The sequence below is a fragment of the Oenanthe melanoleuca genome, chromosome 1 (genome assembly GCF_029582105.1).
Source record: "Oenanthe melanoleuca isolate GR-GAL-2019-014 chromosome 1, OMel1.0, whole genome shotgun sequence".
Lineage (NCBI taxonomy): Eukaryota > Metazoa > Chordata > Aves > Passeriformes > Muscicapidae > Oenanthe > Oenanthe melanoleuca.
The window spans coordinates 16,155,604-16,180,629 of record NC_079333.1 but is presented as its reverse complement, the minus strand read 5'-3'; the positions used below and the strand labels follow the sequence as shown (position 1 = coordinate 16,180,629).

General features: G+C 44.5%; 1 protein-coding gene across 12 annotated transcripts in view; it reads left to right on the top strand.

Moving 5' to 3' along the window:
- Positions 1 to 600: 600 nt before the first annotated feature.
- The window catches only part of PHLDB2 (pleckstrin homology like domain family B member 2), a 63,736-nt gene continuing 39,310 nt past the window's right edge, over positions 601 to 25,026 (top strand). For 8 of the 12 annotated variants that reach the window (XM_056504203.1, XM_056504185.1, XM_056504157.1 and 5 more), the window contains exons 1-4: positions 1,784 to 1,864; positions 10,533 to 10,642; positions 13,855 to 15,194; positions 22,978 to 23,361. In XM_056504203.1, coding sequence (XP_056360178.1) covers positions 10,594 to 10,642; positions 13,855 to 15,194; positions 22,978 to 23,361 — 1,773 coding nt within the window. In that variant the 5' untranslated portion in view covers positions 1,784 to 1,864; positions 10,533 to 10,593. The other 4 variants (XM_056504107.1, XM_056504175.1, XM_056504115.1 and 1 more) reach the window with 4 other exon arrangements.

The window sequence follows — 25,026 nt, the reverse complement described above, 5'->3', positions numbered from 1 at the left end:
ATCACAAGTCCTTCAGAGCAACAGTTTGACCACAAGAGCAAAGTTGCAGCTTTCCGTACTCCTTGCTTCAAGTTCCCTAGGGAGATTTTTGCAGACTATTACTTACAGTTTTTCCCACTTAAAAGGAAAAGGAAGATCATGTGAGATGAAGGGAAGGCTGGCTGCTTTTGGTTCTGGCTGTGGCAGGATTAAAAGTAATTTTCAGTTCTACCAACTGTGAGCATGTCCTTAACTCTGCATTTATTACAGGCATATGCCTTTATTTTTAAAGTGTGTGTACTCCTTGCTTGCTCAGTGAACAAAACAGAAGAGCTAGGTTCAATGCTAGTGGAAAATGAAACACTGGGATGTTCGTGGAGAAGAGACCATCTAGGTTCTGGCCTTTTAGAGTAATTAGTCTCAAAGCTTGTCTTTTTATAGTAAACTAGAGTAGACCCCAGGACAATCAAGGGCGCTTTAAAGAAATGCTGTTGTGGGTGTCACTGTACAGATTCCAGGTATCAATGAGTTATTGCCAAGTTTATATGGCAGTAAAGTGACGGTTGTAGCCAAGTAAAATATCCCCTGGAATAAGTAAGGCAGGAAGTGGATCTCAGCAAGCTCCATCTCCCCGTGGCACACGGGAACAGCCGGAGTCGCGATTTTCCTGCCCGGGTGCTGCTGAACTCTGACATCCCGCAGGAGCCCCGCAGGCAGGTAAGCGCTGCTATTCCCCAATTTCCTCTCGGGGAAACAAATGGGGGAGAGTAGAGTGGCGAGGCCACACAGCACGAAACAAGATCGCTGTGCAGGATACCCTGGCTCGCTGCCCTGAGCGCTGCAGGCTGGCTCGCATCTCCCGCCGCCGGGATTTCCTTGCCCAGGCGCTCGGGAAGCGGAGCTTGGCTATGCTGGGCTGCCAGCACCCGGTGATCCCGGGCGAGGGACGACCCCTCCCCGGAGGCTTTGTCCCCTTTTTTTCCGCCTTGTAGCAGCTCAAACCCCTCCTCGCTGCCCCTGTCACCGAGCGGGACCGCTGCAGGGTCCGGGCTGGCACCTCCCGCCGCTCGCCAAACACGGGGCGGGCGGGACGCGCTGCTCGGGCAACACCGAGCTGGTGCAGGTTTGTAGGATCGCTTTGGTGTGAAAAACCCTCTAGCAAGCGCCGGCCGGGCTCACCAGCCCGTTCCGTGCTTTGGGAACCGCAAAATGCTGGTGGTGGCAGCTGCATCCTTCGGTGATGCATGGGGTCTTCTGGGAGCCCCGTGTGTGCACACACACCAGGGTATCTGTGTATTACACACATACTTTAATGGCTGTATTTTTCTCAGATGAGAGAAAATGTTCCATTTCAGGACACCTCAGGCAGAGGCAATAGCAGGGTGTGACTCCGGGCTCGGTGAGTGTCAGGGACACCCCGGCTCCACTCCTCTGAAACGCGGGGTTCCCCGGGGATGAGGAGGAGGGAGATGAGGTGTAAGGCGGGCGCAGGTAAAGCGCACCCCAGCCCCAGGCATGGAAAACGGGCCCGCGCCCTGCCAGCGCCGCCCTGTTTGCTCAGCTAATCTCGCGGGCAGGAAATTGCCTGGCGACTCACATTTATGGATCGTGAAGATCCCCACGGCGGCCCCTCCGGGGATATCCCCGCGCCCGTTCCCCGTTCTCGCCCGCCCACCCCTTACCCCGTCCCTCCCCCCCCCCATCCCGGCTGCCCTTTGGCCGCCCCGCCGCCGCGACCCCGGCCGGAGGGGAGCGAACCATTCCGCCCGCGGGGGTGCCCCGGCCCGCCGGGGGGCGGGCGCTGCGCGGGGGGCGGCTCCCGGGGCGGCGGCGCTGCCGCGGCCGGGCGGGCGGCGGGGAGCGCGATGCGCGGGGAGCGGCGGCGGTGAGTGCGGGGACGGGAGCAGGCGGCGGGGCGCCGCGGGGGTGGGAAGGGGGTCGCCCTGGGGCACGCAGAGCCTCAGCTGCCCGCAGCCGCCCCTGGTTTTTGGGCTACTTTTAAGGGAGTTTGTGCCGCCGCCACCCCGTGCGCTCCCCCGGTCCCTTCGCGCGTCTGACGGGTGGGGGCGGCGGGTCCCCCCGTGCCGCCCGGCTCGGCAGGGACCCCGCGGCTGGAGGAGACGGGGCTCCCTCCCTGTGTTATCCCCTTCATCGCCAGACGCTTCTCCCTCTTTGTCCGGGTGTTCCCCCCGCTCCTGCCGCTTCCCCGCGGGCGAACAAAGCCTCTGCCCCGGGGGCGCCGGGGACATCCGTCCGGGGAAGCGGGAGGAGCGGCGGGGGCTCGGCTGTGCTTGGTTCGGTTTTCCATAGTGAATAATCTACCTGGTGGAGGGGAGGACGTGGGACAAGGCTCTTTGTCCGCGATCCTTTGTTCGGCTGATGGCTTCGGAAGGCTCCTGCGGCTGTGCGAGGGCTGCCGTGCCCGCGGGGATGGATGCGCTCCCGGCGGGGATGGGTGATGGGCTCCCGGCGGGGATGGGTTCCCAGCGGGGATAGGTGGTGGATTCCCGGCAATGAGCCGCCGATGGATGGATGGATGGACGCCGTCTCGGCATCGCTGGAGTTTAGCAACAGGAGCCCGGCGTCGCGGATCGGCTTGCGGACGGAAATCGGGGCTCTGGGCTCCCTCTCCCCTGACAGATTCAGAGTCCTGTCCCCCCTGTCACAGGCGGGTGGGAGCCGGCAGTGCCCGCAGCCCCGGTGGTGAGTCCAGCCGGGTATCAGAGCATTTCTCGGGAAGATTCCTGCACCCCAAGGGCAGGAACGGGCTGGAAACTGCGGTCCCCGCTCCCTCTCCTGCTGCCCCAAAGCTGCCTGAGGAATTTACCCATGTGCAGAAGTGTAAATAGACCGTCTGCGCTTACATAAAGACTCGAGAGATGGGCTCTCTGCTCCTGCCACCGAGCGCTGGCTTGATCTCACACGCATGGCTTTTGTCACCCGTTCCTTTTCCCCGAATGCTCCTCTTCTCAACCTGTCACCCTGTCACCGCGCCCTGACTCTGCACGTGCCCGAATCCTCCGTGTCTGCATCCTCAGGGCATCTGGGTGAACATGTTGCCAGTCAGAACATGGTGAATATTTCATTTTTGTGCCACACCTTCCCTCTCTTTCAGAGGAAGAGGGACACAAGAGCAGCCTTTTTGGCAAATTTTCATGTTTAGAGAACTTTTTAGTTTTTGGATTCTCTATATTCTTGTGGATAATGTCCCGAAAAATAATTTATTAACACGGGAAAGGATCAGAGATGGGAGGAAGGAAGGCATGATAGAATGGAATTGCAGAGGGTGAGGATGGGTTTGCTTTCCCACAGCAGAAGGAAGCTGTGTAGAAAGAAAGGAGATAAGGGATCAGAAGATGGGAGAGTGCCTATCTTTGCTGTCTTGGGCAAGGGCTAGTCTGAACTAAGAGGGTTACAGAAAAAGGCATACCTTTAGTGCTGTCAAGTAGTAACATCCTACCATTTCTATATAGTTCATTTTACACAGTTCCTTCTCTACACCAGCAGTTTGTTCTGCTTCCATTTTGACAAATGCTAAATCGATTCATTAGTGTGTCTCTTTTTACTGAGGAAATTGAAATCTTTGCCATCAGCCAGGGCAGGAAGAGTGGTCACCTTTTTTCCATGTCACTTACTGTCTATGCTTATCAGATACAATTATCAACCATATCCTTGGGCATAGTCAAAGGCATCAGTTGACTATTGCTGAGAAGGAACAAAGCCCATCATGAAAAATTTAAAGTATTTTGGGTTTAGATAGGAGGTGGAGTTTGGGTGAGCTAAAGGTTGCAGATCCATCTTGAGGCTGGAGTTGGATCAGAAGTACTGAAGATGTTTTAATGGGAAGATCTTTTTTTTCTTTTCCACTTGAAGATCCAGAGAAATGCTGAAATAATCCAAGTAGGTGTGGGCAAGTGTTGGTGGTTAATGAAGAGATTAATGCTCTGTTCAGTGCACATGTAGTGTATTATTTCCATTTTAATTTGTTAAAATGAATGGTTAATTCTGGTGTGTAGTAACTGCCAGCAAGGCAAACAGTGTTTCCCACTGAATTAAACAAGCAGCTATAAAATGATGTTCTGGGTGTTTTGAGCAGGTGCTGTTCATTTAGGATTTGTTTTAGACTGGTGGAGCACATCCAAGATACCACAGAAATCCAAGGGGAGTTTTTCTCTGTAGAAAGAAGGTCCTCCAGAGACTGCAGTGTAGTGTGAACTGCATAAATACGACCAAGTTTGTTTTTTTTTCTTACTCAGGTCTTGTGCAGGTGGAGTCAGCTGTCACTGCCAGGGTGGGCTTTGCCAAGCACCTGTGATGAGAAGTATTCAGTCTGGGGGCATGCTTGCTGCCCTGAGAGTGCTGGGAAAAAGGAGTGTTAAAAGCTAGAGGGGACATTTGGAAATACGGGGCAAGCTTGCTGGGAAGGAGAGAAATTGAGGAGAAATGGACGAGTGAAACAGGAGAGACAGAAGCTGTCAGAGTAAGGGGCACTGGAGGGGACTGATTAACAGAAGGAAGTGACAGGCACAAAGTGGCAGTGAAAGAAATCAGCACAGGAAAGCAGATCGTGGGCAAAGGTTGCCTGAGATGGGAAAATGCAATAGACAGAAGGAAATTACTAAGGACATCCAAGGGAAAAAAAAAAAAAGAGTGGACGAAGCTGTTTTGATTAATTTTTCTATCTGCTTAGATTTTCTGGGCTTTACCTACCTGTTCTTATTGAGTTTGTCAGGGGTGCCCTGGAGGCAAGTTTGTCACGTCAAGTATGATGGGAACAGAGAAACTTCTCTCTAAGGTCTTTATGTTCTTGTACAAACAGAATTTCTGTTCCTGTATGATATTAATTTGGATACATAATTGTTATGCACTCAATCCCCTTCCTGAAATTTTAGATGAAGAAAATCTGTATTTATTTGGCTTCAGGAATGAGAACTATGTTGATCTAGAGTATTTAAGTGTATTTATTTGTACCAGCTATGTTGTTTGGTTTGGGTTTTCTTAGTCTGCACAGTAAGCAGTCACAGCCCACCAGCAGAGCTTTCTATTTGCCATCTCTGTGTGAAACTTTAAAGTTGCAGTTTGCAAATCTTTGGAGCGTACTCAACTTTTCAATAGGAAAGGAGTTAATGAAATAGCTTCAGAATGATACCAGGGAGCTGTCATGAGATGACAGAGTCATTGGGTCAGATAACTGACTCTGCAGCTTAACTTCCAGAAAGGCACCAAAATAGAAAAGATGAGTATGACTGGAGTTTGGCTTGTCCTCTGTCAACCCTGTTTTTCTGCATGATGAAAGGAGTTCATTGTTTTAACAGAAACCTCTTCTAGTATGTTTCTACCTGTCTGTGGCTTTTGTTTGAGCAGAAAAGAATTAACTCTCCTTCTTCCTCCAACTCATCTCAGTGAACTACTCCAGATGAAACAGTGGTTAGTGTGACTGTGAGGTGAGGAGGAGGCAGTGATGCCTGCTAAAGAAATGCTGATTGAGTGGGTGGTCTAGTATCTTGTCTTACCAAATGCATAGGAATTAGTTTAGATTAATTGAAATCAGCACTTTAACAGTTTTCATTTCAGATAAGAGTAGCTGTTATGGCACAAAAGTTATAAAGCTTTAACATTTCCCCCAGCATTTTTATTTGTGTCCCGTGTCAATGGCTTGACCCTCAGTTTGTAGCCACCCAGCTGCAGTATTTACATGGTAATGAATGTTTTCATTTTCGACAGCTGACATTTAAAATTGTCAGCTGTGTGACCTGATTAAAATGATTGTGTCCATCTATTGGAAACAGCAATTGAAGTGACAATGCCTGCAACATCAATCCTTATCAAATAGGAGAGAATCAAGTTTTAACAGTGAGAAGACAGAGTAATTAAAAATGTCATATTTAAGTGCAATTTTTGGGGTAGTTAGGTGGGTTTTTACATACAGTAAAATATATGTGGTTTAAGAGGGGAATAATATTAGAGGTTTTTTTCTGTTGCACTGTTCTATTTCTCCTTCTCCAGTATCCAAAGTGATAATTTCTCAGAGGAAGGGGTAAGCCATAAGAGCAACTTCCTCTGCCACTCCCTTTTCCACATCGGAAGCCTGCAGGATTGCAAGGGAGTGACTTAGCCAAATATGATTCACAGATATTTGACTTTTAATTCATTTACTGTTGCTGAACGTGCCAAGCTGTGAGTTTTAAGAACTAAAACACTCTGCCTGTAACCAGACCTTATGCTCACTTGTATGCAAGGACCTATGTGTTGCAGGATTTATATATTGAAAAGACAGGGAGCAGATTTCAGGGCTGTGCTGGCAAGAAATTAGGTGTAGTTTGGGGTCTAGTGTATTATGGTATGGAGGAGGAGGAAATGAAGAAGGATGTTTAAAGCAGCCTTGCTGGGTTGTCTAGTTTTTGGCAGAGGTGAATTTTCTGTCCCCTTCATGGGTACAGAATCTCCACGAAATTATGCAGGTGCCTTTCTGTGAATATATTGTTTTAGTATGACAGTGGGCTTGGGGAAAGGTGGATTTCCACCTAAGTGTTCTGGAGGCAAACAGTGGATTCCAGTGAGTTTTACATTGCCATCAGATTGAGCCTATCAAGGCTTTTGTTTGTAAATAAGCAGAGTAAGTCAGGAATAAAACCATTGATTTAATCAGGGGTAAGTACATTGTCCTCAGATGATGCAGGAAAAAGGTAGATCATTTTGGTGATGGAACAGTCTGTTTATGCACGTAGGCGTGCTGTACTGTGGGAAAATGAAATCTCCAGCCACTGAAGCCATCAGCGCTCATTTACCAAATTTTGTTCAGAGTGTGAAAATTCAAGAGGCTTTCTTCTTTCCAAGACTGTGTTTTATTGAAATAGTTGAAACAGACCCTAATCATTTGAAGATCTTGCTGCAGAACAAATGAAACTCTAATGATGTGCAGACAGTGCCAGTGATGGGCTTTTGTCCTCACCCTCCATCAGATGGGGTTTCATCTGTTTTCCAAGACTGATGATACACTGCTGTAGGAGTTTCTGAAATGTCAGAGATAGCAGAGGTGCCAGGAGCTGTAGGGAGCCACTGTTAATGTTCAGCGAGAAACTGAAAATGAAAAAACAATGAAGAGCAGAAAAGCCTTGAAAGATAGATGGGCAAGTTTGAGAGTTTTGTTTAAAGCTGTTTATTTTCAGTCAGAGGCACTGCAGCACTCCTGATTGGTGACATAAGGGCAAAGTGGGTGCCAGAGCAGGCTCTGCTAAGGGACATGGGTGTCAGCACAGGCAGAAGTGAAGAAGAGGTGAGACGTTTATGTGCTGGGAAAGCTTTGCCCTAAATCCATGGCTGAAATGCTGGGAATGCTGTGTGCACAGGTAGTGTACTTGTGGCTTGGTTGAGCTGCAGCTTTTGGCTCCTACTCTGAAGTGTCCTGGTTTTGGCTGGGGCACAGTTCATTTTTCCCTGGTAGCTGTTAGAGCATTGTGTTTTGGGTTTAGTATGAGAATGATGTTGATAACACACTGGTGTTTTCAGTTGTTGCTATGTAGTGTTCCTGTTGAGTCAAGGACTGTTCACCTTCTTATGCCAGTGGGGAGGCTGGGGGGCATGGGAAGTTTGGAGGGGTCACAGCTGGGACAGCTGACCCCAGGGATATCCCACATCCTATGGCATCATTGTCAGCATATACAGCTGGGGGAAGAAGGAAAAGGACATTTAGAACATTCAGAGTGATGGAACCCTGCTTTCCTAGGGGTTTCATTCCTTTTTTGCTTTGCTTTGTACATGACTTTTACTTTATTTATCAAACTGTCATTGGTTTAATACATGTTTTCCCTCTTTTATGATTCCCTCACCCATCCTGGGTGGGAGTTAGCAAGCAACTGGAGGGCCTGAATTGCCATCTGGGGTTAAACCACTTCACAAGGGAAAGGAGTTCTTGCTGTAAAGCCACCCAGTGTTGTAATATCTTAAAATTGGAATCCTTTGTTTGACTCTCTGCTTGAGTTGTGAATCAGTTTCTCCTGGTCGTTAGTGAAACAAAACTTAATTTGGCCTGGGCACTGCAGAGATGAAACATGATTGGTAATGCTGTATACATTCACTTCAGATGACTTTATAAATCCCAGATGAAATCATTTTGCTTCGTTCCAGACGAGGCAGAGCGTGGCGTGTGCTCTGTAACTCGAGTCAGCCTTGCTGGAGGCCCTGCACAGCCTCATCTGAAAGAATATGGTTTCAAGAGAGCAGATAGACTGTGGATTTTGAACTGTTTGTTACTTTAGCTCATTAATTCATTGATTGTTTCTTGGCTTTGCTCACAGTGGAAAGTTTTTTTACAAGTTCTTTTCCCCTTCAAATCCAATTATTACTAAGTGATGACTTCTCTGATCTCTCATCCTCTAGGAAGGGAAATGTGTAATGAGTTCTCAAACCTGAAATGAAACCATATAAATATTTAACCTTAAAAAGGTTATTAGCTAACCCAGGTATTCACCAAATTGAATAAAAGATTGAATTTTTAATTGCATAGAAACCCTTCCCTTTCAGCTGTGCTCTCCTTAATGTTTGTCACACTGATTAAGTGGTAGCTGTCACCTCACGAGATAGGAAGGATGGGGTTTTGGTGATTTTAACCATAAATCAGTAATATTAGAGACATGGGAAATGCAATGAATCTTCCTGTCTTTTTAACCAACCCTTTGTTCTGTCTTCTCATTCCAAGTTGTCCATGTTTTGCTTTTCTCTTCAATGATACAGTGACATCTTTGCTGCAGACAACTGTGAAATGTCACTAGTTCTCTGTGTCAACTTGAACATGGCCTGAAAAGTTAAAATTTTGGTTCTTTCCTGGGGACCTCTGGGCACAAAGTGCAGTATTTTTAGTAGAGATGACACAAGCAATGTGCCAGGATGTCAACACAGTGGCAGTGTGAACTGGATTTGTGGCCTGACCCTTCAGTGTTTGGTCTGCAGACAAGTGGGAGAGCTGCTGTCACCTCTTGTGGGGTCAGCTGCAGCTGTGCCAGGGCTCCAGGGCAGTCCCCAGCCCCAAATTCAGCAGAGCTGGGTGCCTGGGATGCTATGGACAACCTGAGGCCAGCTGGAAGGAGCTAGGGAAGGGCTCTGTCCATGGGTTGGGAGACAAATGAGGTAAAAAGGATGGTAAGTGTCTTGTGTCAATAAAAGAACCTTCTGAGGATGAAAACTGGGTTGAAAACCTCTCTGCTGCCCAGGATCTTTCCTGTCAGCTGCTCTGGAGAATTTCAGTGCTGTTCTCAGGCTCCTTGGAGAGCAGTGCCATTTTTGGGGAACAGTGGATTATGTGATCCTGGAGGAAGCTGCGTCTTGCTGCGAGGAGCAGAATGTGCACAGTGGGGTAAAAACTTTCCTTAGGACTGAGAAAAGACCATTGCAAAGTGGGGCCAGCACAGGGGGATTCCTGGGGGAACAGTGGCCCCCAGGACTTGCAGCTTGTGGGGAGCAGGAGAGGCAGAAGCCAGAGGTCAGGGAGAAGGAGCCTCTCTCTGCAAGGATCAGCAGCAGCTCCCTTCTCCCAGGGCTCTCCTCCCAGGAGAATAACGTGAAAAAGCATGGCATGGAAAATCTGTGCTCCACAGACCTGCAACCTTGGGGCTGTGATGCCTGCAGTTAATTAAATAGGTGGCTTGTCTCTGGACAGCCTCAGACATCTGTCTCCATTCTTCACTTGTTTTTCTGACACGTTTCTATTTGCTTGTCCAGACCGAAGCCCAGAGGACCTACAGATGGTCACCATTAATTTTGTCACTTAATGCAATTTTAAATTTTTTTTCCTCAATCTTTTAAAAAACAGATGTGTAGAATAAATAAATAAATAAATAAATAAATAAATAAATAAATCTTTTAATAGAGCAACTCACTAGAGGACTTCTATTTGGATTTAGGTTTAATTTTAGTTTTTAGTGGCTGGGATTCAATTTTGGCATTTCTTTTAAACCAAGTCTCTCTTGTAGCCATATCAATTTTTAATTTGATCTTAAATAAACTTTCAAGATTCCCTTTGCATTCCTAGTCTGGCTTCTTTGGAAACTCAGAAATCACTGCATGCCAAAACATTTCCTTTGTTTTGGATCACATACCTGGTTTTGCATAGGTTTATTCATGATTGCAGGATGCTGGTGTTGCATGGGCTGAACTTGGGCTATGAGCTTTCCAGATAAAGTCTTCAGCAGCCTTGTTAGTGATTTCTTAAGGAAGCCACAGGAATACAGACAAAACTCAGGAGCTGTGACTAGTAGCTGCCTGTACAGTCAGGATAATGGCTTGTTATCAAAACTGATGATGTGTACTTTTAAACAGATAAACCAGCTGCAGACAGGTTTGGTGCTTTTTTTTTTTTTTTTTTTTCCACAGTCCCCATATTAAACATGGAGTGTTCTTTCCAAATATCTTTCAATATATTTCTCTTTGACTTGTCTCTGGAAATTTCACCATAAGAAAAGCCAATTGTGTTCTATATTATGCACTTGAAAAATGTTCCCAGGATACTCTTCTTAACAGTGCTGGTTTTTTTTTTTCTTTTTTTACTTTATTTGCAGGTCAAAATTTATCTGGTTCACTCAAATTAGTGTCATTTTAACCATCCTGTAGAAGAGAAATATGATGCCAAACAGAAGTAACCTCTCCTCCTTCCAGAATGCTGGATCAGGTAATCAATTAAAATGAAGTTTGTTTGTAATGCACTGAGATCTTAGAATTTTAGTTGACTTTGGCCCTTTAATTCTCCTGACACATGGATAAGATCAGTGCTCTGTTCTTATTCCATGTCTAACTCCATTTTCCAGGCAGAACAAGGCCACAGCTGGATATGCTGCAGACAGACAGCCCTCCCCCATCACTGTAATGCCTGTCTGGAATAGATATCAGTGACCCCCAGCTAAACAACTCGGGAAAGGAAGAAAAGGAATGAGGGAAGGAAAATAAAACAAAAATAAAAAAAGGAAGAATTTCCTTCTGTAGCTGCAGGCAGCAAATACTTTGCTCAACAGAAGACCCTTGTGCTGAGCATGAAAGCTGAGTCTGACCTGGATGCAGGATGGGCTCAGGGCACATCACAAGCTGAAGCTCCCACCCTCAGTCTCTATAGCTGCATGCAGTTCCTACTCAGACATTACCCCAAAAATACACAAAACAAGGGAGATCTGGTTGGTGGGAAGCAGCTATGTTTTATTTAAACATGTGCTGCCCTCCAGCTGGGATCTAACTGTGTGATTGTGGTGCTGGAAGCAGAAACACAGAAGAACTGGCACATGGATAGCAGAGGAAAGCTGAACTGGAATGGCTGTGTGAAGGTATTTCACCTTTTCTTACTGTACTTGCTTGGATTTCAAGTACAATGAACCCTTCACTGCTGTGGTGAGCAGGCATGAAAGTTTCCATGAGCTAACTTGTTTTTTGGCAAAAGCACCCAGTCTTTGAAGGATTAAATGTGCCCTGCTGCTGTTGCAAGGGAGTAATGAACAATTATTAATGTCCCATTAATATGTCTGCCAAGCTATTTATAGAGGAGCCAGTGAAATTTATGCAAAAATGTTTGAACTTAGCTGTGTTAGTTAAGGTTTGGACAGTACAATTTTCATATGAAATTAGGTTTCAGCTTTAAGAGAGATTTGGAAGAGGGGAGGAGAAAGGGAGACTGAGATGGAAATCAGGGTCAGTTCCACAATGAAAGGTTAAGTATGAAAGGCACATGCATTGTGCTTTACATCTGGGCTCTGAAATAACTTCTACATCTTCTTCTTCCTTAAAACACCACTAATATGATGAATGCTTGATTTACCCAGATGATGTTTTCTTGTCCTGACAAGAGTTCTTTTGAATCTGGGTCACATTTATCCTTTTGTTCATTTGAACTTCATCATTGCTGTTATCAAAATCTATGAAAATAGCTAAAAAATGTCAAGTAAAATATCACAATATAAGAAGCTGCAGTTTCACTGCTCAAAGTGAAGTGATGGTGTGATGGAGAATTTTGTGAACTCACTGGTTCAAAGGCAACTTAGATAGTTGTATCATTATAATAAGTGTGTTAAAATTATAATATAAATCCCATAATTATGTATATTTTTTGTATATATGTATATATACATATGTATATTTATAAAAGATATTAAATTCTGTGTAGTAGTAGACTCGAGGTTTAGTTTTGAAGGTGCAAATTAATACTTTTGGCCACTGCCAGAGCTTGTAATTAACAACTGCTTAACCCAGCCCACTATGGTCAAGAAGGTGTTGTATTTCACTTTGATTTTTGTGTTTGTGTCCCCTAATGCTGGCTCCTTTTATCCTCTATCAATTCCTAGTGATGGTTACCTTTGTTCTCAAACTGATATTTTTTTCCTTAATAATTGAGGAGAGCCTGTTTTTGCACTCCTGGGTTGCAGCAGAGGACTGCTGATGCTCTGGACAGTGGGGAATTCCATGGCATTGTGTCTTATCAGCAAGGGAGGTCCCAAAAACCAGGACCCCCGTGAAGAATGCATTGCCACCTTCCACAGGACCAGAACCCAGTGATTCTCAGTGAAGCCAGGTCCTGTGAGCTGTGGTGGTGGGCAGGAATCCCAAATTCTGTCTCTTGGTTCATATAATTGCCTGGAGCAGTATACTTAGACTAAAGCATTGCCTCTGAGGATGTTAAGGGCACTTTATACATTAGATTTTCCCAGCAAGTAACAAGCTGAAACTCAATTTCTCATGAGGATGCTGAAGTCACAGGTGAAATGTGACTGAGCCAAGAGTAAATCCCAGATTTGACCCTTGTTTTCAGAAACAGCCCTGCTGGCACTGCAGGAGCTGACACTCAGGAGTGCTTTATTAGTTCAGAGTGTAGGCTAGCACATCCCAGGAGCTGCTGTGATGTCAGTGGTGTCATTTCTACATCAGCTGAGGTCCAAGTGTGAGCCTGCTGGGGGTCCTGTTTATGTTTTGCAGTAACTGGCTCTGTCAGAAGCTCAATTCCTTCCTTGGCTTTTGGCAAAGTGGAGCTCAGAACGTTGTGCTAGAGCTTGATACGTTGTGGAACACTGACATCCACCACAGCAAAGGTTTTTTGGGTCTGTGCTCTCTTCCTGAGTATGAATTAGATTTCTGGAAAAGCATTAGGATCTGTGACCTTCCCCCCAGCAGTATTTTTGATAGTCCTGTGGTTTTGTTTTGAATGAAGTCATGCAACCTGGCATTCTGCTTCCTTTAGGTTATCTTTTAACCAAAGTGCTCTTTGCAGATGTACTTACAGCCTTGCATTTTTGGAGCAATGAGCTGAAACACCTTGAAAAATGTGCCTTTTGTACTTGACCACTAAGCTTTGCAGGACTATCCACAAAGTAAGCAGAAAGGTGACAAACTCCTACTGGGCTTTAAATTGAGCTCCCTGGTGAGTCAGGGCTCGGGTGCACTAGCTGCAGATTAAAGGAGGAGGTGGTCCAGAGCAGTATCCTGTGTCTTGGGAGAGCTGAGTTGGGTTCTTTACTCTGCTGTCTGCATTGTATATTCTCCCTGTGCCTCAGTTCCTCAGCTAAACATCAGGACAATAATTCATCCTGAGTGGATGTCTCAAAAGGCTCAGGATTATAAAGGCAATGGATAGGATAGCAAGGAAAGAATCCTCTTTCCAGTTGTGTTGCTGATTTTGGTATGGTTTCATGCCTCTTCCCCTTCTTTTTCAGTTCTCATCTGCTGCAGAAACAGATGGGAAAATTGCACATCTCCTCCTTTGCTTAGTGATCTAAGACACATTTACTACAAGCACAGTAATTATTAGTAACTACAGAAGCAGAAAGTGTTCATGTTATTTTGCAGGCATGCACATGCAAGAGGCTGCTTACTTGCTAATTTTTTTTTCTTGTTTTGTCTTCTTTACAGATTCCAGTAAGATTATGGCAGACTATAGCCACTCACAAAAACAGATGGAATTACAAAGTGCTACTTTGGGAAAGGGTTCTGTGGCGAATTCCCTTGAAAATGGTCTCCAGGATATTATGGAAAACCTCAACACGAAGAAATATTCATCAACTCTTAAATTTAAAACAAATGGGGACTATGCTGGCTCTTATTTAACCCTTTCACAGCCTATGCCAATTAAACCTAATCTTTCCACCAGTGTTAAAAATACACACTCTATTAACAAAATTCAAGGAGGCAAGCAGTTCCCCTGTGAAAGCCCATATCTTCCAGATAAAAGCATCTCTGTCAAGCATTTGGGTTCCATATCAGGCATGTCTCCATCCCTCAGTGGGTATAGTTCAGGAAGGACAGATTTTGATATTCATGCCAGCAGAGAAAATGAAAAATCCCTTGGACCCATGGATAAGTTTAATTACTCAAAGTACAGTCAGAGAAATAAATCTTATGACAACATCTACTTCCCAGGAATGCTGGAGTCAAAGAAGATCTCAGGCTCTCTTCTGACTATGTGGAATGGGAGCTCGGGGAACGAGCTGGTGCTTTCACCTTCTAGCAGTTCTGGGGCAGCCAGCATGCCCTCCAGCCCAAAGCAAGGCAGGAGGATGAATGCTGAAAACAGTCACATAAAGCCAGTGAAGTACAAGGATGGGATGATGGAAACTCTGGCTTCACGGCCTAGGAAATACTCTGCTGGATCTCTAAGTCATATGGGAATGTACAGTCGTTCCCTGCCCAGACTTTATAAATCAACAGAAAACCAGCTGGTGCCATTAAGTTTGCCCCCCAGAAGCTCTCTGGGTAACAGTAAAAGGAAAAAACTTGGAGAAAAAGATCTACCTCAGAATGCTTTTGATGCTGATAATTACCTGAACTTTTCTTCTTGCAGCTCAGGGGTTTTACCACATGCCAACTCTGTCTCTGGGAGCAATCCCTATGTCAGTTCAGCTCTTAGTGTTCCTCCAAGCCCTCGTGTTGCTAAGAAAATGCTTTTAGCACCTTCTTCCCCATATCTCCCTGATGATTTTGATAGACTTGGACTCTCAGGAACAAGTCCCAGTAGTTCTTTCTCCCCAGTGGATTTTGACAGGTCGTTCTCTGTGCGAAGAAACCTTTCCACCAGTTCCGTGGAACTGGATGACCCAGATCTGGAAAGTTACAGACAGACACCAAATTCTCTGCAAACATCCATGAGGGAGAGGAAGAACAGCATTAGCTCCATTTCAGGAAGGGAGGATCTCATGGACTACCACAGGAGGCAGAGGGAAGAGCGGCTTCGGGAGCAGGAGATGGAACGGCTGGTAATTTGTTCTGAGTGTGATATTTGTAAATGTCTGTGATGTTCAGCCTTTGCACAACACCCATCCCAGGTCTAGCCATCAGGAAGGTACAGCAAAGAGTAAGCTGCTCTGTTTTGAAATTCAAATGCAGCCTGCTCCAGATATCTTGTTTGTTATCACAGTCCATTCAGCAACCCTGAAAAAATGTTGGAACCCATGTAAATTGTGTTCAGTTACCCTGCAGGCTGTGTTAAAATGTCTGCATACATAAAACCCACAAATTACACTGCAGGGATCCTGCAGGACTTTTTGGTTTAGATGATAGCACAGAGATGTTTGAAAGAGTTTTGTATTGCAACTGTCTCTGGAAGAACACATAACAGTTCTTCCAAAGGGTTTTCAGAGTAGCTTTGGGACTCTCTGACCCTATTAATATTCACTCATATTTTATCATCCACATAGAAACAGAGGTGATTAGATGGGCCAGTTGGTATTCCTGATCTTAAATTTGAGACATTACATTTGTGTGCCTTAATTCACAACTTAAGAATTTGACTAAAATGGCAATAGGGTACTTTAAACTTGTCTGGTTTGCATGCAGACAGCAAGCCTGCAGGAAAATTCACTTTCTGGGCAGGCTGAGGGTGAAGAGCCATGGGGAGGATGGATGCAGGGGTACTGGGAATGTGGGAGAAGGAGATGCCTGTCAAGGACCACTGGCAATGACCTAGTGCCACAGTTCCCACTTGAACTGAAAGAGTGAGCAGGTTCAGGATAAAGAATGGGAACCCAGTGAGATGTCTGCCCCCTCCCCATCTCTGTGTCCTGATGGAAGTTGGTGAGGAGCCTGTTACACAGACAGGAGTCTGCCTTCCCCTCCCATCCACTGATCACTGTAGTTTATAATGTACACATTGCTGTTTGCAAGGTGTGAAAAAGTCTTTGCCTGCTCAAAGGCTGTAGTGTCCAGGCTCAGGTGTGAGCCTGAGTGTCAGGGCAGGTCCACCCCTGCTCTGCTTTGCCCCCCAAAAACTCTGCTGGCTCCCCTTGAAGCTGCAGCTTCTCAGGAGCAGGGACTGGGCTCCCCAGGCAGGAAGGACCTGAGTGAAAGGCTGGGTGGCTTAGGATAAAGGTTTTGGCAAACATCAGAAGAAATGTTGTTTCTCCCTCTCCTTGCTGCCTTTGTGCTGCCATTCCTCTGCTCCTTTCAGTAATCTTCTCCCTGATCCTGGTGTGCTGTGTGTGCAGTGATTGCTTCTTTGCTCCTTATCAGAAGGTTTTGCAGGCAGTCATGCTGTAAAACCTGAGATAATCAGTCATAAAAGCAACGTATTTGTATTTCAAAGAAAACAGCCTTTCTTTCTTTTTATGTTTTAATTATTATTTTTAGTGAGGTATGAAAGATACTGGGTTCTTGTAGCTGATAATCATCCTGGGTTTATATTTGGATGAAATGGCTACCTTCCCATCCCTCAATATTTCCTCTTGGTCAACAGTACTTCCTTCAAGTCCCAATTCCTCAAAAAGAGAATTTGCTTACTGTTTTTCCAAAGCTTTTGAAAACAAGCAGATTTTGTGTGCTGCATGTAATTTGATTGTGAAGGATTTTCCTCCTGCTCAAGTTCATCTTATACTTAAGATACTGCTCCATACCTGCTCTATACTCCATTTGCTAGAGCTGTGTGGTAGAAGAGTGAAATATTAGGACAGTACCTCTTTCCAATGGTTTGAGAGTCTGAAAAATGCCATAAGCAGGTTTCCAGATCTCTGAGAAGTAGAAAGATATATTTTAATAAAATCCACACATCAGTTCTTTGCATATTAGGGCCTGTCATGTTTTGATCTTACTTTATTTTGTCCTTCTGTGTGGATCCCTGTCCAAAGAATAGTCAAGGATCTGTTTAAACAAGGTCTTGATATATCCAGCCAGAGCTTCCAAAGAACAATTTTGTGTGCTGAATGGGCAAAGGATCCATGTCTGCCAGGTCTGTCTTTTTTATGGGGCTGGGGAAGGTGTGAATAAAAAACCCAACTAAAGCAGCACTCATGGATATCTAAACTGTGTGCTTTGAGCTTTCAGTACTGTGTGAAAGCACAGGCTGAGTAGCTGGTAGGTGAATGGCAGGGGAAATGCAGTCTCTCTATGAACAAGAGTCAGGATTTTCCATACTGCTACTTTTTGTAGCACAGTAGGGAGAAGAACAGTGTAGGAATACTCAAATGAGTCCATCAGAAAACTAACACCCTTTTTTAGAGGGCTGGACTGCTCTGTGGCCCAGGTAAGAAGTGGAGAGTGTCTTTGTCTGCACCAGCACTGCCCCTGTAGCTATTCTGCTGGCACAGAGTGCCTTGAAAATGTTCTATTTGATAGCTGATACTTCCGGATTTTTTTTGGTAGTAAAATCCATGCACTCATTGCCATCTGACCTAGAATCTGCCCTTGAACTCTTCTGTTTACTTTCCCTTGTTTACTTTCTCTTTTCCATATAAATTTTTTGATGAGTTTTACTTGTGTTTAGTTTGGTTTTGAGTGTCAGAGGCTTCTCTGGAAGTTTGTGTTTAGAGCTGCTGCTGCAGCCTGCATATGAAAACAAATTATCTGCTGTCTTTGCCCAATGAAATAACCAGAGATTAAAAAAAAAAAAAAAAAAAAGTAGAAATAGTAAAAAATATGCAAGTTGTTTTTCTCATTAATTATTTAAAAGTCCACGTGTTAATTTGTTCCACTAAATATATATGTACTTGTGTAGGATTTGGAGTTTTTCCATTTCCAGTTCTTTAGATCTGCTGTCTGTGGCTGGGTTCACATAAACTAGCTGAATTCTGGTGCCACTTCTGCTTTGCCAGCCTGTTCCTTTGAGGCTTGAGGAGCAGGGGGGTGTCATTCTCACTCCTGCCATCCCTCTGGGCAGGAGGAGCAGGTGGGCAGCACAGGGCTGCTCCTGGCACAGGGGCTGGGTCATGACTCTGCTGCTTCCTCTGCAGCCCAGCTGACCGGACATGGGACATGTCCACACCAGCTGGACACAGCAGAGCTTGGAGCAGCTACTGCTGACACTAGCCCAGGAGCCTTGCAAACAAGGGAGAAAGTTACTGCTGCCTCTAATAGTGTTCAATGTGACTCAGTTAGCTTTTTTCTTTAAATTATTATTTATAGAGGAAATCTCACTCTTTTATTTTCATAGGAAAATGAAATGAAAGCCCAATTGTGGTAGCTGCTGGAACTAAAAGGGACTCTTCTTCTTTCTGGAACTGCACAGGCAACATAGTTGGGTGGATATTAAGGGCCATCTGTTTTCTTTGATAGCTGCTTGTTTAAATGGCACTAAAGTTTTCAGTGCTGGATTTTAGGCAGTACAGTGTATTTCCTCTAGATGGTGGTAGGTACCTAAAAATTAGATGTGCAGTAGGTTTGTGATGCCTCCCATTGCCCAGCTGTCTGTAGGGATCTGTAAACAGACATAAACATTATTAATGAAGTTTTACTAGATCCAAGATTTTTTTTTTACTGGGAGAGGTTTCAATTTATCAATGCCTGAATGAGCAGTGATAAAATTCAAGGGGCTTATTCCATAGTCCACTTTGTCACAGTCAGAAGAGTACTGAATTTCATTAGTTTATTCAGAAGTAGGAAATAATACAGAATATCTCTGTGCCTGGCTTGCATTGATGCCTTGCAATTTAATAAGATGTGTTTATGTAAAGGGAAAATGAAATGAAACTATTTTGGAGTTTTTAAGATGGTACTGCTTGAAAATCATTGTTAGTAGAGCTTATGTAAATCTTCATAGGGTTTGTGAAAAACCTCATATACATGTTTTATAAATCTGTATTGGCACTGTGTCTTTCTACAGACCCTTTAATCTCAAAGTACCCAAGCTGTATGTAAAACTGTAAGTGATTAGCTCTTAAAGGTGCCCCAGCCAAGTAACAAAGACTATCTTCTATGTAATTTTTCCCACCATTAATATTTGCCAGTCTCTATAGTGTTACAGAATAGCTACTTAACATCATTTAGTTTTGTAATTGAACAAGTGCATTATAATAGGATAAAACCCCCTGCAGAATATAACTAATATTGATGATTCCATAACTTTCCAGGAAGATTCAGTTTCAGTTGTGTTGTAAAACATTTCTGTGGGGTCTTTAATAGGCCTGGATTACATACACTTAATTTTTGCAGCTATATATATTATGCAAATTAATACTAGAAATCAATTACAGGAGACCTGTTCTCATTTACAGAACATAAGCACTGCTCTGGAACTCTGGTGTTCAGGCTCCTGCCCTCAGTGTGGCTGGAAAAGGAGCATCTGCATAGGTACAACAGGGAGAAAAGGGCTGAACAGTGGTGTTGTTCTGGCAGCCAGAAGTGTTCTTCTAGTGGCAAGCTATTCCCAGTCCCAGTTCAAGTTTATGGTTGAAATGAGCTCCTTAGAAAGGTAGGAAGGAAAGAGAAAAGTTTTCTCCAGCCTCTTGTCCATGAGGCAGTGAATGTTCTTGTGAGAAAGAAAGTTTTGGGGTTTTCTGCAGCTCTTTTCCCCTGTCTCTGCCTCTTTCCCCACCATCCCTTTTGTCTAGCTGCTGGCTGAGAAGGTGGTGGTTTGTCTGTCTGAACAACAGCAGGAAAACACTGTTCTTTGGCAGCTGAAAAGTGCAACAGCTTCTTCAGGCAAAGGGAACCTGGCTGCATGGACCAGCCATAATTCATATTAGTCTTTGTCATAAGGGATAGGCTGCATATGTATTTTTAATGAAATTTGAGGTTGTCCAGTTCCTAATGGCATTTACCTGAAAAGCTTCTTGTTTACCACAGCTGCTTAACCAAGGCTTGCCTTGATATCCAGATATAGCAGCACTTCTACACATTTATAAAATTCATAAATGTGATATGTAGCAGATGAATAAATCTAGGAATCACTGCACAGTTGCTGTTAAAAAAAGTGGGATATTTATCTCTGCTATTTTGGAAGTTTTTTACAGTGTACCAGGGATGTCTCTTAATGTCATTGATAATAGCAGAAAAGGGTTATTATTTCCTTATCCCACCCTTGTCCTTCAGCACTTAAATTTGCAGCCAACCACAGGTGATGTGTAGATTTCTCAAAGCCAGGAGTAGTGAAGCTGCTTGGGCAGAAACTGCACAGGACCTGTTACCCATTTTTGTAGTGGGGAAGAGAATTACAGGAAATACACAGAGATGTTTAAATCTGTTAGAATGGACATTTTATGGGGAAGCACACTGACCAGCTTACAAGGCTTGATTCAACATCCCCTCCTCCCACCAGAGCCATTTCCTGCTTTTGACATACCTTTTTTTTTGTTGTTTTTTGTCTCTGCTGTGTTCAGTGCCACAAATAACTTGTGTTGTATCTCTTGCAAAATTATTGACTGGATTTTCCACGTGCTGCTCATTCTGTGTTCCATTGCAAGGGTGCTTTCCTAGCTCGCTTCTTCACTGAGAAATTCATTCTGGAAACAGTTACATGCAGGTGTGCTGGAGCTGGAATGAGCTGGCTGAGATGAAATGATGAGAATAGAGTGTATAAAATAACCACTGAGCTTCCTGTCCATGAGCCTCTCAGCACATGTCAAAATAGAAGTGAGAAATATCAGTATTTCTGTAATGTGTCGGAAAGCTCATCAGGAATTTTTTGAAGACTGGTTTTCCTGCAACTTTAAAGATTTTTCTGAGCAACTGAGATCTGTTGGTGGTAAAAAGGAATCCCTTTTTTCCCTGCCTGCTCAGCTAAGGGCTGGTTTGCAGCCAGACCCCCTCACCTGAGCACTTAGGCTGGAATGAGCAGTGGCCCTGCTTTGAGATTTGGTTTCCCATTATTGCCCAAGGGATGGGAGCTTGGCTGGGGTAACCCAATACAGCCTGTTGTTGCAGGAGGGGTGGGACCTCGTGTCCTGATGTCCCTGTTTCCTGTCTGTAACCATTAGGACAGGCCAGATGCTGTCACAACAGGGAGAGCTGCATAATTACCAGCTGTCCCAGCCAGCCCTTGCACAGGGCTGTAGGAATTGGGCTGCCTGGCCAAAACCCTTAGTGAGAGGCAGGATAGCGGTGTTGGAAGGGTAAGGGGAGAGGCTGAGGGCCTGGCAGTGGTTCCCTGGAGGGAAAAGGGCTTTGGAGAGTTATAATTATGTCAGCTGTTTGGGGTTGAAGGATATCTGAGACTCTGCTGGAGCTATTTTGTGGGAAATAGAAGTTTGCAGTTGCTGCCCCGGGCTCCGTGATTTCGGCGGCTCATCTCATCCCAGGAGGACTCCGAGGAAAACTGCACTGGGAACCTGGGAATAAACCAGCCAAAGGCAAATCTGCTCTCACAGCACTCTGCTGTTTGGGTGGTCCTTGGGAAGGGGTGGCTTCAGACAGGTTCTCCACTCAGAGGTGTTAACTGCAGGTGATGTGCACGTGGGGTGCGTACAGCCAGGTAATCTCTCAGTAGCCATGTAAAACTCTGGGTGTGTAACCAGGGGTAAACTTTCATTCCATGCTTCATTCCTTGCTGCAGGGAAAGCTGAGGCAGTGCATTGCCTGCCCTGTTTTGATTGATCTTTGTTGTCACTTGCTGCTGGGCATAGGAAGTGTTGGGGCTGGCAGAAGTAGCTGCTGTGCAAATCCTCTTTGCCAGGTAAATGTAAATGTAATGCCAGGTAGAGCTGGGAAAGCAAATATGTCTCTAGTGCTTCCTGGGGAGGGAGGCTGAGGCCATTGGTTTTTTGGTTTTCATTTAAAATACTACTGTAGAAGGATTTCCTAGAACTCAGAAATCAGATCATTAGTGCAGATATTAATGCCAAGCATGGAACTCTCACAGTGGTCTTTCTTCCGGCAAAATTTTCCATAGACTTATGGTAAGCAATTTTTTTTTTTTTTCTTTAACAAAAGTAACATGAAATTACATAAATGCTTTACTTCTTAAAAATGAAAAGGTATTTAAAAATCCATCTGAAATAGAAGTTACCAGAAGCTATGCAAACAGTAAAATAAAGCAAATATAGCTTGCTAACAGTTGATAAAAGGTATCATAGAGATCTAAAAATCCTTCAGAAATTAAATGTTTATCACAACTTCAAGCATATCAAGTCAAAATGGCACAGCTACTCTGAGTCTCAAGTTTAAAATGTTAATATGAATCCATAGGGAATTTGAGTAAACTGGTAAATAAAGATTTCCTCCACTTCTGTGCATTTGACAGATGTTATATTTTAGATGTGATGCCTCTTTTTTCTGTTAATGCTCCTAAAACTGTGTTTTTCAAAATGTGGACTAATTCTCTCAAAAGGAAGAGTCACAGTTAACAAAATGGAAAAATCTAAAAAAGTCAGGGCTGGGTGTGCTCATGGAAAATCTGTGCAATATTTTGCAGCTTGGTAGGAATATAGCATAAGTGTGAAGTGGAACAATTAGTGATTTATGTAGTGAGATCACTGGACGTGTGTACATACAAATGGGGTGTAGACATACAACCCTCAATAAAAAATTTAAAAGTATATTCATTTCACAGAAATGAAGAGCTAGTTAAATAAGATGTCCTAACACTTACTTATCTTAAAATCTTCTTTCACATTAATTTTCATTCTTCATCTTGCACTGTAATTTATTTGTTAGTTTATTATCTCTTAAGTGGTAGACGGACTTCACATGGACTTTAATCTTTCATTCTAAAACAAAAAAAACCAAACTCAAAGCAAGGAACAAACAAAACCCCAACCCAAACAAAACAAAAAAGCCCAGCAAACTTTTTTGTAACTTCATCTTTTTTAGCTCACATGTTGTGTTTTTCTGAACTAGGAACGGCAGCGGCTTGAGACAATCCTGAACCTGTGTGCAGAATACTCCAAATCTGACAGCGACCCTGCTGCAGCCACTACAGTTGCTGATGTTCAAAAAATCAACAAAGAGCTCGAGAAGCTGCAGCTCTCTGATGAGGATTCCGTGTTTGAAGAGTCCCAGATGAATCTGGAGGGGAGGTTCAGGGGCCACCTGAAATCGTCGGCGAGCGACTCGGATTTCTCGGAGCTGAGCGGCCACAGCCGTGGCACTGCTGCTTACCTGCCCCCACGGGGGCTGAGGGCTGATGAGCCCTTCAGTGAAGGCACCAAGCCTCCTCCTTTTGCTGCTCCCAGCTTCCTGAAGGATGCCACTGAGTCATCCTACCTGAGCATCACACCAAAGGTAATGCTCTGTAGGAGGAGACTGTGTAATCCAGGCTTGAGATCCTCCTCTAGGAGCTGGCTGCCATTAGGCTGGCTTAGGTGTGAGAATTCATCTCACAACTCATACAGTTTTAGCAGCCAGCAAAATGTAGCAGCCAGCAAATGGTTCTTCCATATCTTGTAGAAGCTAATGGTACTGGAAGCTGTTGGTTTTTTTTAGTGGGATGTACTGTTCAGGAAGAGTTTTTAGATCTTCCAAGGGAGAAGGGTTTGTTTGAACAATTATAGCTACTTAAATAAAGAAGGTTTCCAGAACCCTGCTTAGCATCCTGCTGAGATGTAGGAGGGAAGGGATGCTCTGCTCTTTTCTCCCAACCTGAGGCTCCTGACAGAGGAGTATGTTTTCTCACACTCATGGGAGGTGAAGAGGAATTGCCTGAGCTGAATTTACTATCCTGTCTCCTTTCCTGGGGTTGGACGTGAGGTACTTACCAGATCAGCTGCTGTCTCTTGGGGATGATGCAGTGGCAACAAGCCTCCTGCCCCTCCAACCCAGCTGCTGCCTTTAATAAGCTTTAATAAGCTCCTTTCTGTGTGCTTCTCACTGCTGTTTCATTACCAAAAGGAAGTTGTCCTTTAATGAGGGAGCTAACAGGATCCCTAACCATTTCCTTGGTAGTGCAGCAGCAGCCTCCTCCAGGCTGTGCCAGAGCAGCAGTGTAGCAAATCCCAGTGGCAGGCAGTGTGTTACATAACTGGAATCAGGAGCTGGAATCAGGAGCAAAATGAGACCAAGCAAAGCCATAAAGCAGGTTTCTGTTTAACAAGTTCACACCTTCAAAATACCTTGTCTCCTCCATTTACTCTCATTTACACACTGTATGATCTTCAACATGGTTGTATGCCTCAGGTGAATTGTATTTAACAACCCTGCTGCACTCACAACTTGAGAGTCAATAGGGTAGGTGTGTGTAGAAGAAGAGAGAGTGTGAAAGAAGCACATTTTCACTTCCAAAGGGTGATCTCTCTGGAAATCTGTTTGCTGAGTGTTCTGGTGTGAGATTGTGTTGAACAGAAACATGGCTTGACTTGGTCTTTCCATGTTGAAAAGATGGGAACACATTTCACTTACAAGCTGCTCTGGTCTTGCATTTCTTTCTCATTTGTTGCTTTCTTCATGCAAGTCAAGGATCCTATTTTAAATCCTTATTAGGAAGTTGAAGTCAAAGATGTTATGTCAGCATTGTCAAACAGGAGAGAAGACAAAAAGAGGCTTTGCTGCTAGGATCACTATTGCTAAATCAAGGAATACCATTCATTCATTCATTGTAGAGGGAGTTCTGCTAAGCCCTGAAAAAAGCAGCAGCAAGCAACTGCATCAGTGAAGGACAGCTTGTTTTAAAATAGTGGGCTCAGACTTGTTCAGGATGAAATGCCTGCTCTCAGAGTAGCCATTCAGTACTGACCTGAGCCTCTCTTGAGCAGGGCTGTGTGGCCCAGAGGTGCCTGTAGAGCCCTGCACACAGCTCACCTCTAATCCTGCTTGGGCATAAAGAGCCAGCAGCCTTCCCAGGGGGGGTGGATTGCAAACCCCTGGGCTCAGGTGAACGTGATGCATGGCAAACTCAGAACTGTTTGGTCTAGTGTTGGATGGTGTAAGATCACAGGAATTTTCTTGTTTAAT